General features: G+C 44.1%; 2 protein-coding genes across 2 annotated transcripts in view; one reads left to right on the top strand and one right to left on the bottom strand.

Moving 5' to 3' along the window:
* Nucleotides 1-1,291: 1,291 nt before the first annotated feature.
* On the top strand, nucleotides 1,292-3,650 carry LOC134458631 (ATP-dependent DNA helicase PIF6-like). The gene is made up of 3 exons (XM_063211061.1): nucleotides 1,292-1,361; nucleotides 2,349-3,292; nucleotides 3,617-3,650. The coding sequence occupies exons 2-3, from the start codon at nucleotides 2,370-2,372 to the stop codon at nucleotides 3,648-3,650; spliced, it is 957 nt and encodes a 318-aa protein (XP_063067131.1). The 5' UTR covers nucleotides 1,292-1,361; nucleotides 2,349-2,369.
* Nucleotides 3,651-7,112: 3,462 nt separating this feature from the next.
* LOC134458630 (sushi domain-containing protein 2-like) overlaps nucleotides 7,113-15,119 on the bottom strand; it is a 30,655-nt gene continuing 22,648 nt past the window's right edge. Inside the window, exons 10-15 of the mRNA XM_063211060.1 lie at nucleotides 14,302-14,463; nucleotides 12,677-12,925; nucleotides 10,206-10,484; nucleotides 9,640-9,822; nucleotides 7,580-7,682; nucleotides 7,113-7,318 (exon numbers count right to left, since the gene is read on the bottom strand). Of these exons, the coding sequence (XP_063067130.1) occupies nucleotides 7,276-7,318; nucleotides 7,580-7,682; nucleotides 9,640-9,822; nucleotides 10,206-10,484; nucleotides 12,677-12,925; nucleotides 14,302-14,463 (1,019 nt within the window). The 3' untranslated portion in view covers nucleotides 7,113-7,275. The remainder of the gene's footprint in view (nucleotides 7,319-7,579; nucleotides 7,683-9,639; nucleotides 9,823-10,205; nucleotides 10,485-12,676; nucleotides 12,926-14,301; nucleotides 14,464-15,119) is intronic.

Genomic DNA, 15,119 nt, shown 5'->3' with positions numbered 1-15,119 from the left:
ATTATGAGCACAACGCTGATGCCATTGATGATGCATGGCATATGATCCAGGAGCATGGTGTGACAGATGAAGCCTGGGGTGATGTAGCGCCAAATGCTGAAGAACTGAGGCAGGAAGAGCGATCATCTGTATGTAACAAATATTTACATAAATTAAATAATGAATGTAATATTGACAGCTAGAAATAATGAAATGTTACCGGTATTTTGTAGATTTTGTCTAAAAACTGGTCTTTACTCCCACAGGCTCAATTGTTAGACTCGAGTGATGAAGAGCACAATGAATATGAAATTGGGGCTTTACCAGACCTGGACGCCATCCTTCCAGAAAATAATGTGGCCAGAATTACAAGTACTGAGGAAGTGGCTGGAATGCACCACGAAGAAGCAATCAAACTCATGAGAAGCATGAATATTAAACAGAGACAAATCTTCACAGAGGTGCGGAAGTGGTGTTCAAAGAAAGCAACTGGGGAAAATGTGGAGCCTTTTCATATTTTCCTAAGTGGTGGCGCAGGATCAGGGAAGTCACATGTTATCAAGGCAGTGCAGTATGAGGCCAAGAAACTTTTGACACCCCTAACTGATAGTGCAGATGAAGTGACAGTATTGCTTGTTGCTTACACCGGCACGGCAGCCTTCAATATTGGTGGTCAGACCATACACTCTGCATTTAATGTGCGAGTCAACACAAGTAGGATGCGAGCGTCCTCCAAATATGATGCTCTGGGCGAGGATTTGCTCACATCACTTCGAGCAAAATACAAACATTTGCAAATTGTGATTGTTGATGAGGTGTCAATGGTGGGGAAAAAGATGCTTCACACCATGAGTGAACGACTTGCACAGATAAAGCGCTGTAATGCACCATTTGGAAATGTGAGCATCCTGGCAGTGGGAGATTTTTATCAAATCCCACCAGTAGGAGATTCTCCACTGTACAAGGATGACATGGCTTCCATTTGTGTATCACCATGGCACAAGTTCACTCTCTGGAACCTGACAGAAATAATGCGCCAGAAAGATGACCAGACATATGCAATGGCGCTAAACAGGTATGAATATTTTTTTTATTCTAAAGTTTCTAATGAATGTATAAACTTAATGAACTACAGATTTGTAGCTGCATGAACCCACAGTACAGAACATCATCTTAACAATCATGGGTGTACATTCAATTCCAATCTGAATGTGCTATTGAAATGTTGACATAGCTACTGTTGTATTTTTGAATACAGGTTAAGACTTCGAGATAAGTCCAATTCTATCTCTGAGGAGGACCACAGTCTGCTGTTAACTAGGGTTATATCAGATTCAGAAATACCCAAAGATGTTCTGCACATATTCCCCAGGAATTCAGAAGTAAGTGTACACCAGGGGCTAGACTGGGAAAAAATTTCAGGCAGGGCATTTTTGACCAAGACCAGGCCACCACCAGGTATTAAAGGGGAAAGTGATGTGTGTTGGGGCTGTGTTCTTTTTTTTTTGGGTCCCTTAGACCACTGTTTTTGACATGCATAACCCTCCAAGCCTTTTTTAGTCATACCATGGGTACCCCATCACTCATGCCTTATATCCCAATGTGACTATGCTGCACACATTTGTTAATTTATATACTGCGTTCCAAATTATTATGCAAATGACATTTTTCACTGATTTACCCAAATAATCAATATAAATGACAGTGGTAATAATTTTTAAGTCATCAGTCATTAGAGTATAATTCAAATGTTTTTGAATGAACCTTACAATGATAACGGTATTTAAAAAACAAACAAAAAAACAAACCAAAAAACCCTTCAAATTTCAACTGTTGCAAATTAAAGATTTCTAGATTACATGTCAATGTTCAATACTTGGTTACTAAGCTCTTTGACTTAGTCACTGGAATGCTGCGTTTAACATTGAAGTCAGTGGCAGTGGCATTGCATGGGAGTTATGGAAGCCCAGAGCCGAGATATCCTTGATACTTTGCTGTCAATGGTTGTTTTTTTTCTCTTGATCTGGTGACCCACACTTCCCTCTTCATTATATCCCATAGATCACCATACCACGTTTTGGTGCTCTAGTGTTATGAGCATTCTAACTCACCAGGCATAACATCACAATGATTTCCAATGGGGTTTTATTTCTGCTGAGTTAGAATGTCCATACCAGGCCAACGTCAGCATCAGGCCAGCAGGGAAATGCCAAGTGTGTCTAAGTTCAGTGGTGGTGTATACAGGATACATCTGAAGTTAAGATTTTCTCAACATGCAGTGCAGAAGCCAAGACAAGAGAGCATGAATGTTAGGAGTTGTTTGACATCCAGTGCATACTTGTAATTCATATAATTTGCTGTACTTTCAGGTGAACACTTTCAACATCGAGATGTTGCACCATGTTTGCCAGAACATAACAACTATTGCAGCAGCAGATATAATGAAAGGGAATAAACAGAGAAAAGTACCTATCAAACAAGTCAACACTTTGCTCGCAGCTCATCTGGACATCGCTGTGAACGCAAGAGTTATGCTGACCACAAACTTGGATGTGTCTGATGGCTTGTCCAATGGAGTCATTGGTACAGTGACACAGATTTCAATGCGGAAGTCTCTATTTAGTCAGCCAGAATCAATCTGTGTACAGTTTGATAACAAGGCAGTTGGAAGGAGCACCAGGTTGCAAAATCAACACAGCATTGGGAGTGATGTGGTCTTAATAAAGCCTCATGCTGAACTATTTCAATTTGAGGGTTCACCAATAACCAGGTACCAGTACCCACTGAAACTTGCATGGGCATGTACTGTACATAAGACACAAGGAATGACCCTTAAATCTGCAGCTGTATCCCTGAAATATACATTCCTTGCTGGGATGGCTTATGTTGCCATGAGTAGGGTGAGCAGCCTGGCAGGACTTTATTTGAAGGACTTTGAAGACAAATATGTGTATTGCGATACAGAAGTTACACAAAGCATGTCAAGAATGCCAAGTCTGCACATTTCATCAATGCCTTTGGTGAAATGTATAATGCAGCCAGTAAAATTGACAATAGTCGCACAGAACATTCACTCCATCAACAAACATTTGGAGGATGTGACCAAGCATCCAGAACTGATGAGAGCAGACTTGTTAGTGTTTTCTGAGAGCTGGCTTTCCAGGAGGATAAACAATGCTGCTGTAGCACTACCAGACTTCAGAGAGCCATTACGCAGTGACAGACAATCCGAATCTGGCAGAGGAGGTGTTGCAGTGTATGTGAAGGACCACCTACCAGTACCCAAGCAACATCCTACAGAACAAGCTGAAGGGTTGGAAACTGTGTTGGTAGAAATTCAAAACACCTTTGTTTTAGCCGTGTACCGTTCACCCTCTATTGCAACTAGCTTACTCTCAACAACTTTGGTGAAGATTATAAGAGATATACCTCTTCACATGCCAACCATTGTTTGTGGTGACTTCAACATTGATGTTTTTGCTCACACAAATGATGTTGAAGTTCCAGCACTGCATGATTTCCAGCAAATCATTAAGGACCCAACATATTGTGCTGGATCCCACAGAAGTTTACTTGATCACATATATGTGAGAAACTGCACAATCCATAATAGTGGTGTGTTGTGCACATATTTCAGTGATCATGACCCAACTTTTGTACAGATCAAGTGAGATGACAAGAGCAAAGCACAAGAACAGACATGACTATTGACTTGTACATAATGTATATAATGGCCTATGTTTTAATTTTCAGTTATGTTTTTGCATTGCGTATTTTTGTTTTTCTCTTGAAACAAAAACAACAGTGTGGCTCTAATTACATCATGTATTCTTAAACAGATGTTTGTATGCCCAAGACCAATTTCCCTTTGGGATGAATAAAAACAATTTTGAATCTTTACATATCAGTTAATGTACCTTTAATGTACCTCTTATGGAGTGTTGGCATACAATATTTTGTGCAACTGTTATCACACAAGGGAACAGGTCAGTCTTGGAAAAAAATGGGCTCCCAAGGTACATCATATACCTATTATGAAGTGTAATTTCATCAAAATCTGTTTGGACAGGCTGTCCATATATAGGTTGAACAGGGCTGGAGATAGAAGCTTAAAAAATGGGGCAAATCCATCCACCCAGTCAGAAGTTATAGACCAAACAAAAATTTGGCCATCTTGAATTCAGCCATCTTGAAAGTGTTGGCCTCCAAAATCTAATCAGTTCATGAACCCACCCTTGAGCAGTAACACACTGAATCTGGGACAAATCCATGCATCCGTTCAAAAGTTATTGCATTAACACATAAGACCTTACACAGCGGCAGCGCACGCAAAACCATTACATCCCCGCCGCTCCGCGTTTCGGGGATATAAATATGGGGCAAATGGTAACACTGTTGTAATGGTTCACTATTACAGTGGATCTACCACATTAGGTACAGTGTAATAACCAGTGCAACAACATTTAATGCCATGTAATACCAGTGTAACACCATGTACCAATCTTGTACTTACATCATGTATTTGTGTGTAAGTGGTATTACAGGAATTGCATATTGTTACACTGGTATTACACTGTTATTACATGGTATTAAATACATTACGCTGGTTATTACACTGTACCTAATGTGGTAGATCCACTGAAAGGGTGAACCTTTAAAATAAAGTGTTACAGGGCAAATCAATCCACCCAGTCAGAAGTTCTGTGCCAAATGAAAATTCAGCCATCTTGAAAGTGTTGGCCTCCAAACTCGAATAAGTTCATGAATCTACCCTAGAACATTGAAACACCAAATCTGGGACAAATCCATCCAACTGGTCAGAAGTTATGGGCCGGACAAAAATTCAGCCATCTTGAATTCAGCCATCTTGAAAATGTTGGCCTCCAAACTCGAATCAGTTCATGAAGCTGCCCTAGAGCATGAACACACCAAATCTGGGAGAAATCCATCCACCCAGTCAGAAGTTATGGGCCAGACAAAAATTCGGCCATCTTGAATTCAGCCATCTTGAAAGTGTTGACCTCCAAACTCGAATCAGTTCATGAACCTGCCCTAGAGCATTAACACACCAAATCTGGGAGAAATCCATCCACCCGGTCAGAAGTTATGGGCCACACAAAAATTCGGCCATCTTGAATTCAGCCATCTTGAAAGTGTTGACCTCCAAACTCGAATCAGTTCATGAACCTGCCCTAGAGCATTAACACACCAAATCTGGGACAAATCCAAACATCCGTTCAAAAGTTATCGCGTTAACATGAAAGACCTTACGCGGCGGACGCGGCGGACGCGGCGCACGCAAAACCATTACATCCCCGACGCTCCGCGTTTCGGGGATATAATTAATAACATATTTGCATTTGAACTACTGTAGCCTACTGACACAAGGTTTACCCAATTACAAGGTGGAGGTTCAGTCTCCAAATCCTACCCCCTCCTCTCTCTTCTCCATTGACTCCCATAAGACTCAGTCTCAACATAAAAAAAAATCACAGCAATAGCCAATGACCGTTTAGCATTTTGCCATTGAAAAAGCGTGCAATCCCACATGCCATTGAAGTCCATTGAGACTCGACTCGCTTGCGTTGTCATGAGCGGAAAAAAAACTCGTGCGAGCCTCGGGATCTTATTATATCCCCGAAACGCGGAGCGTCGGGGATGTAATGGTTTTGCGTGCACCGCCGCCGCCGCCGCGTCCGCCGCCGCCGCCGCCGCCGCCGCGTAAGGTCTTTCGTGTTAACGCGATAACTTTTGAACGGATGTTTGGATTTGTCCCAGATTTGGTGTGTGAATGCTCTAGGGTAGGTTCATGAACTGATTCGAGTTTGGAGGTCAACAATTTCAAGATGGCCGAATTCAAGATAGCCGAATTTTTTCTTTGGCCCATTACTTCTGACCGGGTGGATGGATTTGTCCCAGATTTGGTGTGTGAATGCTCTAGGGTGGGTTCATGAACTGATTAGAGTTTGGAGGTTAACACTTTCAAGATGGCCGAATTCAAGATGGCCGAATTTTTGTTTGGTCCATAACTTCTGACCGGGTGGATGGATTTGTCCCAGATTTGGTGTGTGAATGTTCAAGGGTAGGTTCATGAACTGATTCAAGTTTGGAGGTCAACACTTTCAAGATGGCTGAATTCAAGATGGCCGAACTTTTGTTTGGCCCATAACTTCTGACTAGTTGGCTGAATTTGTCCCAGATTTGGTGTGTTAATGCTGCAGGGTAGGTTCATGAACTGATTCGAGTTTGGAGGTCAACACTTTCAAAATGGTGGAATTTTTATTTGGCCCATAACTTCTGACTGGGTGGATTGATTTGCCCGGTAACTCCTTAATTTAATGGTTCACCATTTCAGTGAATCTACCATATCAGGTAGGCCTACAGTGTAATAACCAGTGTAACAATATTTAATACCATGTAATACTAGTGTAATACCAGTGTAAAAATAGGCAATACCAGGTACAGTGTAATAACCAGTGTAACAATATGTAATTTTATATTTTGTATTAATCATAAACGTTCATGAAAAGGTGGACGGGAGTGGTAGGAATGATTGGGGACTGGAAGCGTCGCGTTTCGGGGATATACCTTAAGCAGTCGAAGGCGACTGCACAGGCAGTCTAGTTACAGATTGGTTTCATCTCTAAGTTGAGCACATACATTTTCTATGGAGCTGGGTCTGAACTAGCAATGTTATTAAGTCGTGTAAAGCATTAGTTTACATACTATTCTCCGTGATTTTGGACAGGAGGCGGCGCCTCCCTTGTACTCAAAGAGGAATCGCCTCTAGCGTATGCCCAGGAGCCCAAGAACCAAGGGGGGTCCTGAAGCCCAAGCCTTCATATTTCCATTTCTCATGTTGCGTTACTTAAAATCATACTTTTAACAACTGAATTTTCACATTTCCATGGGGGACAACCCCCTGCACCCCCAACCATATAGGGTGTGCAACATCTAGCCTGAAACCCTGAATATTTTTTCGTAAATGAGACACACCCATGGAGGGGGCCCTTTCTTTTCGTCTAGCCCAGGGGCCCAAAGTCTTGTCTGTGGTTGTTGTGCCTACAGCGCAGCCTAACGGGCAGTTTACAGTAAGAAAAAAAGGAACTACTTTTTTTTTCATGTTATTTCATTTTATTTTCAATTGTTTTAAATAGTATAATACATATCTTCACATGTAAATCACATTATTTTATTGTAATTTTGTACAAAAATGAGTTGGATATGTTGATATGCTAAATACCATCGTTGAAGACGTGACTTTCCAGTCATGTGACTGATGATGTCACAGTGGGATCAGAGAGCCGTTCCACCGTCCTCTGTTTGTGTTTGTGACCCCCTGAAAATAAACAATAAAACAATGATTGCATAACAGTGCCCATATTTGTTTTCTGTTACATTTTGTATTAGGAAATGGATCACACTCAATTTTTCTTCTTTCTTGTTGTTTACTTTTTATTTTAACATTGCAGGGACTGACATGACAGACGTTTCGGCTGCACAGGGCCTTCTTCAGTATCACAGTGTGCGTTATTTGAACCTCTTGTGTTATTGATAGTGGAGTTATTATTGTGTTATTGACAGTGTTATTATTTTGTACCTCTTGTGTTTCCTGCTTTTTAGGATGATGACGGTGAGTATGGTTGCCAAGGCGAGGGCACCCAGCGCTGTTCCCACGGCGATACCCACGGTGTTGTCCTTCGCTGAGGAGAGACACAAAGCAGAACACACTCAGCAACTACAACACACACTCAACACCATCTACAGCAGACTCAACACCAACTACAACACACGCTCAGCAACTACAACACACGCTCAACAACTACAACACAGGAGATGTCAAGGTGGCGTATAGGTGAGCTATGTACAACAGGACAATATAATGTACTGTGTGGACCATTTATGTGTGTGTTTAAAGTTTGATCAATAAAAACTTGAATTTCAAAAAAACAACTGCAACACACGCTCAACACCATCTACAGACACAGGACACCATCAACAACTGAAGCCATGACTGGATTGGCCATAGGGCATACAGCGCATGTGCCCGGTGGACTGTTGATTATTTTGGCCTGGTCCTCCCCTTAAAGTAGTGGTATCAGTCCTCATGCTGCTACAGCGGACCTCTCCAAGTCAGATTTACATTAATATACATTTTGTGTTCAGAGCAGCGCTTAATTTGTCAAGCGGGAGGTCCTGGAGCGCAGAGGATGGGTGGCTCCCCCCCGAGGGGGATCTGTGATGTATTTCCATGAGGTTCCATCCAAGGTTCCGGAGCTCTCGTCTGAGGTTCCAGAGCTAGCTCCCCCTTGCTCCCCCTCAAATTAAGCACTGGTTCAGAGTAGCTTGTAATAGATGACTAAATATGTTCTCAAGAGCTTCATAGTCTCTCTCAATGTGTCACAATGACAATGGGAGTTGGAGTTTCCCAATCGGGCTTTCACTTTCAGACAGACAGTAAACCGTAAACAAAGTAAACAGGAACTAACTCCAACCTAGTCTTTTCAGAGCATGATTCCTAAATAAAATTAGACTTCCTGAGTAGGAGCGCTTAAAAGAAAAGAACAGGTACAGTTCTGGCTGTCTCTTTCTGGGAAAGACTCCTTCTCAGGGATGGATTAAGGTAACCTGGGGCCCCTAGGCTACAGGTTGCTGTGGGGGCCCCCAGAGGGCAAATTTCCTTATACATTTACATAGACGGTGTCATAATTGCTGGCTAGAAATGAAAGATAACAGGTCTACCAACTCTACTCAACATCACAGACGATTTTTTCAATATTGCATCTTGTCACAATTTAGCAATTTTTCTACTTTTGGCCAATCAGGGGGCCCCTGGCAGGTGCAGGCCTGTGCATTAATCCAGCCCTGCTCCTTCTAGTAAAGAGTTGAAGGAGAGGATTGTGCACATCCCAGGGAAAGGTGCAGGACGAAGGCCAACTGTAGTTTTCAGAGTGAGAAGTCCGCACACGTAGAATCCTTTTTGTTGTATTGAAGACGACTGTTGAGGTCGAAACCTTATTCTGCCATGAAATAATAAAATATGTTTCCCTTGGCAACCAGCCCAGACCCAGAAGTACATGTGGAATTAAAGGGTGCAACTCAGTTTTTTTTAATTAACTCCACTTTAAATAATATTACCCTTTATAAATTTGGCATAAAGAAGACTACCCTTTATAAGTTTGGCATACAAGTGAGGTGGAGAGCATTAACATGTGCTAGTTCATAAAAGTTTTACTGTCCGCCACAGAGGGATGATAAGCAGATATCGTAAAGCTAGGCCTAGTCCTGATAACCTTCTCTACAGCCGAGCTACATCATGATAACGCCCTCTGACTCTGACTGTGTCTGGTTGAGCATGTTGGGTGTTTTTCCTGTAAGGGGGAGCACTGTGCCTTCAAACTCACCCTGCTCTGGGGTGCATTGTAAGGGAGGGCGCGGGTGTGGGTGTTGGACTGTAGATCACAGTGTTGCAGGGTCAAATCCTGCCCTTGTCTCTCCCTACAACTCCATCCATGGGTGAGTGAAGTGCCCTGGAGCAAGGCACTTCTTAACCCCACACTGCTCTAGGGACTGTAACCAATACCCTGTAATATCTGTAAGTCGCTCTGGATAAAAAGCGTCCAACCCCTGAGTGTAAAGTAATGTGCCTTTGAAACTCACGTGGCTCTGGGCTGCATTGTGTAACCTCCCCAGACCACTGGCCATCGCTTTGACAGGAGCGCCGCTCTGACCCCTGCAGGACGAAGCCGGTATTGCAGGCGAAGGTGACAGTGAAGCCCTGCAGGTAGGTGGTGCCCATCTTCACGCCGTTACTCGGAGGAGCGATCCAACCGCACGACACCACTGGACAGGAAATAAACAAACACACAAATAAACAACAGCACGACACCACTGACAAACAACAATTAGGGATATTATGAACATGAACAGGTGATAAGGACTCTGGGTAACACTTTACAATAATGTCTGCTTATAAAGACTTATATATTAGTGTTCATTGTTTAATAAGTGTTATTCATGCGCGCGCGTGTGTGTGTGTGTGTGCGTGTGTGTGTGTCTGTATAACATTACCTGTGTTGAGGTCCTGGGCGATGGCTATGTGGCTGTTCAGGGATACCCGGGTAGCGTTGCCCACGTCTAGGCTGTTATGTTAGTGTGTGTGTGTGTGTGTGTGTGTGTGTGTGTGTGTGTGTGTGTGTGTGTGTGTGTGTGTGTGTGTGTGTTACCTGTCTTGAGGTCCTGTGCGATGGCTATGTGGCTGTTCAGGGAGACCCGCGTGGCGTTGCCCAGGTCCAGACTCCGTGCCACCAGCGTGTCGAAGGTGCAGAGCTCCGCCCCCTCCCCAGCGCACAGCTGTGACGCCTGCGGCAGCAACGGGTCGCTCGGGTCGTCAGGGGCGACGAACACGGGCAGGAAGGAGGGGTCGTGCTTAGGGGCGGACAGGTACGAGTCCAACAGGTAAGCAGAGTCGTAGGTGAAGAGGGACGAGGCGTTCAGGATGGCCCCTGAGGATGATGTCACATGATAACATAATGTAATCTGAGTGGAGGTGCAAAACGCACACCAGAAACAGAGGTGCTGGCAACCAGTAAATACACTTGTAGGAGGAGAGAAGTGCCGCACACTCTCAAGTTAAATAAACACCTGAGGAAGGCCGACAGGCCGAAACGTTGTCACATTAAAAACGTATTTATTTAACTTGAGAGTATGCGGCACTTCTCTCCTCCTACAAACATAATGTAATCTAACACGTTATGATATGATGTCTCCAGAGTCATAGGTGAAGAGGGACGAGGCGTTCAGGATGGCCCCTGAGGATGATGTCACATGATAACATAAAAGTAATCTAACATGTTATGATATATGATGTCTGCAGAGTCGTAGGTGAAGAGGGACGAGGTGTTCAGGATGGCCCCTGAAGATAACATCATCAAGGAGTCTCATGTCACATGATAACTAGTATAATATTACAGAGTCGTAGGTGAAGAGGGATGAGGCGTTCAAGATGACACATGATAACTAGTACAATACTAGTATACTACATAGCAGGGCTGTAGTACTCGAGTCCGGACTCGGCCCGAGTCCGGTCTCAAGTCCGTTTTTTTATGGACTTGGACTTGTCTCGGACTCGGTATTGTTTGGACTCGGACTTGTCTTGGACTCGGACAATGGTCTTGCCAAATTAGGCTTTTGGACTCGCCGGGTCTGTCATTAAGTTTTGTTTAGAACACTGGCCATCATAGATTGTAAAGTGGAGCTTGAAATCCAGTAACAAACAAGTTTGTCTCCACATCCATGCCATAAAGGTTATCTTCTAAGGTTCACACTATTGACATTCATCCTTTCATTGTTAAACACTGACCGACATGTGACTCGGACTTGACTTGGACTCTAGTCTTTTTGGACTCGGTCTTGTCTCGGACTCGAACCTCTTTGGACTCAGACTTGTCTCGGACTTGACTAGTACTGGTCTTGGACTTGTCTTGGACTCTACAAAGGTGGACTTGACTACAGGTAACGTCATACTAGTAGTGTTGTAATTACATTTGTAACAGTAGGCCTACTTCTACGTTGACTCTGTCCAGTAGACATGTGACAGATATGTGGAAATGCTACTAGTGTTTATGTCGGTCTGCTCTGCTGGAAATGCTGTTGGTGTTTATGTCGGTCTGCTGAGTCACAGCACGTGTCAGTGGGCTACACAATGACACGGAGGCGAAGATGAACTGATAAGAGTAATCTCACTGCAGACGGCCCTGACTGAGCTTGCCAAGGCCAACTGTGCCGTATGGTGTATATCGCTGGTTCCCAAGCTGGGGGTCGGGGAAAGAAGGGAATGGATAAATAAGACCTAGACAATAACATAAACATGTCTATGATGGCAGTTTTGAGAACCACTGCCTATATGTAATTATTATACATGTATATTGCAGGCTACAACATAATGACTGTGTCATTCAGGGTTTTTACAAGTGACCTGTGTCTTGTGTAATGTGTCACCAAACAGATTCTCAGGTGTTTGTTCATCCACATACCAGTAGTGCTGCTTCTCTTTTGTTTGTCTGTGAGAGTGAATCTGTGTGTGTGTGTGTGTGTGTGTGTGTGTGTGTGTGTGTGTGTGTGTGTGTGTGTGTGTGTGTGTGTGTGTGTGTGTGTGTGTGTGCACGTGCGTGTGTGTGTGTGTGTGTGTGTGTGTGTGTGTGTGTGTGTGTGTGTGTGTGTGTGTGTGTGTGTGTGTGTGTGTGCACGTGCGTGTGTGTGTGTGTGTGCGCATGTGTACGCCTGTATGTACGCACACGTGCATGAGTGTGTGTGTACGTATGATTTGTAACATTTGTAAGTCGCTTGTTGATTAATTAATATGTTAAATGGGCACAATATAGAACTACCTAGTTAGCGCGGTGCCTGTGGCAAGCCTGTCCCAAAATCTACAACGTCATGAAAAAAGTGCTGTTTAACTAAGCTCGCTGACATATCTGAGGGTATGTAAAGCAAATTTTTCGAATGAGACGTTCGGGTTGCTCTGTCAAAAGTTACACTCGGGGTTCTCTGGCAGCGGACCGTGAAAGTGGTCGCGAGTGTCATCGTTCAGTTACTATTGACTCAAATAAGCATCGGCTGACTCAGGACAGTGATTAATTAAACATTTTATCCTACATATTGCCCCTTTAATTGGGCCCTGGTTCCAGTAACTTACAGCTGGCTCCAAACTCGTATATGTCCTGCGGGTTGCTGGGGTCCGGTACGGGTCTGCCTTCGCTGGAGACCAGGTCATCTTTAGGGTCGTTATTCATGTTGCCTAGCAACCCCTCGGGGGCGCCGGCGAACCCCTCGGGCAGCAGGACAGTGGCGGCCATGGTAACGCCCCTCCTCCTTAGCTCCACCCCCACGCCCGACGGGAACATCACCGTCACGTTGTGGCGCACAGGAGAGAACACAAACACACCTGCGAGAGCAAAACACAAATATATTGTGTTGTGTTGTGTTGTGTTGCGTTGCGTTGCGTTGCTTTGCGTTGCGTTGCGTTGCGTTGTATTGTATTGTATGATATGATATGATATGATATGATATTATATTATACATACCACTAGTGTATACAGTGATAAATATGCTCTGTTTTATAAGGAAGTTTGAAGATATATTGACCATGAATGAATTTATCATGAGTGCTATATTATATTATAGGCTGATTTTAACATGGCTTCCCAATAAAGGTTTATCCAACTAACTCCAGACCTCATCAATGTTCAACATTTACAGATAACAAATGCTGGCTTTATTCACGCTTAACAAGTGATATATTTATCTCTGGATCTGCTGAAAACAACTCTCCTTATCAGACCACTCTTATCACTTCATCACAGGCATGTTTTATTACCTTTGTGTGTGTGTGTGTGTGTGTGTGTGTGTGTGTGTGTGTGTGTGTGTGTGTGTGTGTGTGTGTGTGTGTGTGTGTGTGTGTGTGTGTTTGATAACAGCAGTGTGTATTGATTTAACTGGCATGGTGTTAGCATTCAGCCAGGTATGGAGAACACACACAACAGCGTTTTACTCAAGAGACATGCTAGGACCGCCCAGGTGTACAGTCAAAAAAAAGGACGCTAACTTGTCAAATCCATCTTTTATGATGTTTTTTTCATCTTTATTTTGATTTGAGAGCCTTATTTATGGTCCTTTTAACCTTTCAATGATCACACCGCACTTTATTGTCGGCTCTGTCTTGTTGTCTGTTTCCCCTATGTGTTCGTGTTGGAGTCTTGCGGCACATCTAATTGCCCCTTTTGGGACAATAAAGTTAGAGAGAAGAAAGCTCACACACAGTCCATGTTTGCAGTGTTTCATAGTGACTCAATGATTCAACATTGAACATGTTTTAAGAGGGTTAATAGACCAAAACGTTGGCATTCGTATAGTGAAGTGAAGTGAAAGCCCAACTGGGAACCTCCAACACCCATTGTCATTGTGACACAGCACTCCACAGCAGCACCCAAGTGCACAACAAAATTGCATCTATGCCTCACGCGTGCAAGGGGGCAGCCCCCAATGGCGCCTGAAAAGGAGCAGTGTGGCAGGACGGTAGCCTACCATGCTCAGGGTGCCTCAATCATGGGGGAGGATGGGGGATAGCACTGGCGGGTCGGGAGTCGCTTGCCCTAACCACTTACCCATCACTGCCGAGGTGCACAGGTGTAAAGGGGGTAGAGTGCTCACCTGTCAGGTCCATCCAAGTCTGCTCTGCAAAGGAGAGGGGTGCCTGGTCCAAGTCTCACCTGTGAGAGGGGTGCCTGGTCCTCACCTGTGAGAGGGGTGCCTGTTTCTCACCTGTGAGGTCCATCCAAGTCTGCTCTGTAAAGGTGAGGGGTGCCTGGTTCCGCAGCACCTGTAGGCTGTCACTCTCGCGGTCCAGTCGCACCTCAATGATGTCAGAGCCGTCCTCCCTCATGGCCACCGCGGACAGCCGGGTGGCGTTGATCTGCTGCCCTGCTGCTCACACACACACACACACACACACACACACACACACACACACATGCAGAAATCACACATGAATTATGAACTGCTTTCCTGCTCACACACGCTTGCAGAAATCACACATGGACAATAAAGTACTTCAAGTAGAGTGCACACACCCATACGGCAGGCTTTAAGCTAGATTTATGCTTCGGACGCACAGCCTCTAAGTCCATCCGTTTTCTGTCTATGCAAGTCCACGCCCCCCGCGCAGAGGCTCTGCGCCCGTCGTCGAGCGCCTCGGAAAGAAACTGACTATCCATACGACGGACGCGGAGGACGCAGACAAAAAGGCACTATGATTGGTCGTCTCGCTACTTCCTTGTTCTGTTCTTGTGGTAGCGCAATGCCAGTAGTTTGCGTGAGCATTCTGTTAGAAACTATATTAATGCCTTGTGTGTAAATGTGTGTAAATACACGAAGCTACAAGCTAAATAACAAACAATGCATCAGTTGAACACTCGTGGCACAATGCCTGCGGTTTTACTACTGTTCCTCCACCGAATGTAAACACACATCGGCAGAATCAACTGTCTTTACATGCTTGCATTTTCTGCTCGTGAAAACAGACTGGGTATGTCAAATAATGATACCAATGCATTGCCTTTGCAATTTGTGTGAAAATACCT

The sequence above is a fragment of the Engraulis encrasicolus genome, chromosome 11 (assembly GCF_034702125.1).
Source record: "Engraulis encrasicolus isolate BLACKSEA-1 chromosome 11, IST_EnEncr_1.0, whole genome shotgun sequence".
Lineage (NCBI taxonomy): Eukaryota > Metazoa > Chordata > Actinopteri > Clupeiformes > Engraulidae > Engraulis > Engraulis encrasicolus.
Note: the sequence above shows the minus strand (reverse complement) of the source record. Positions and strands in the feature narration are given on the sequence as shown.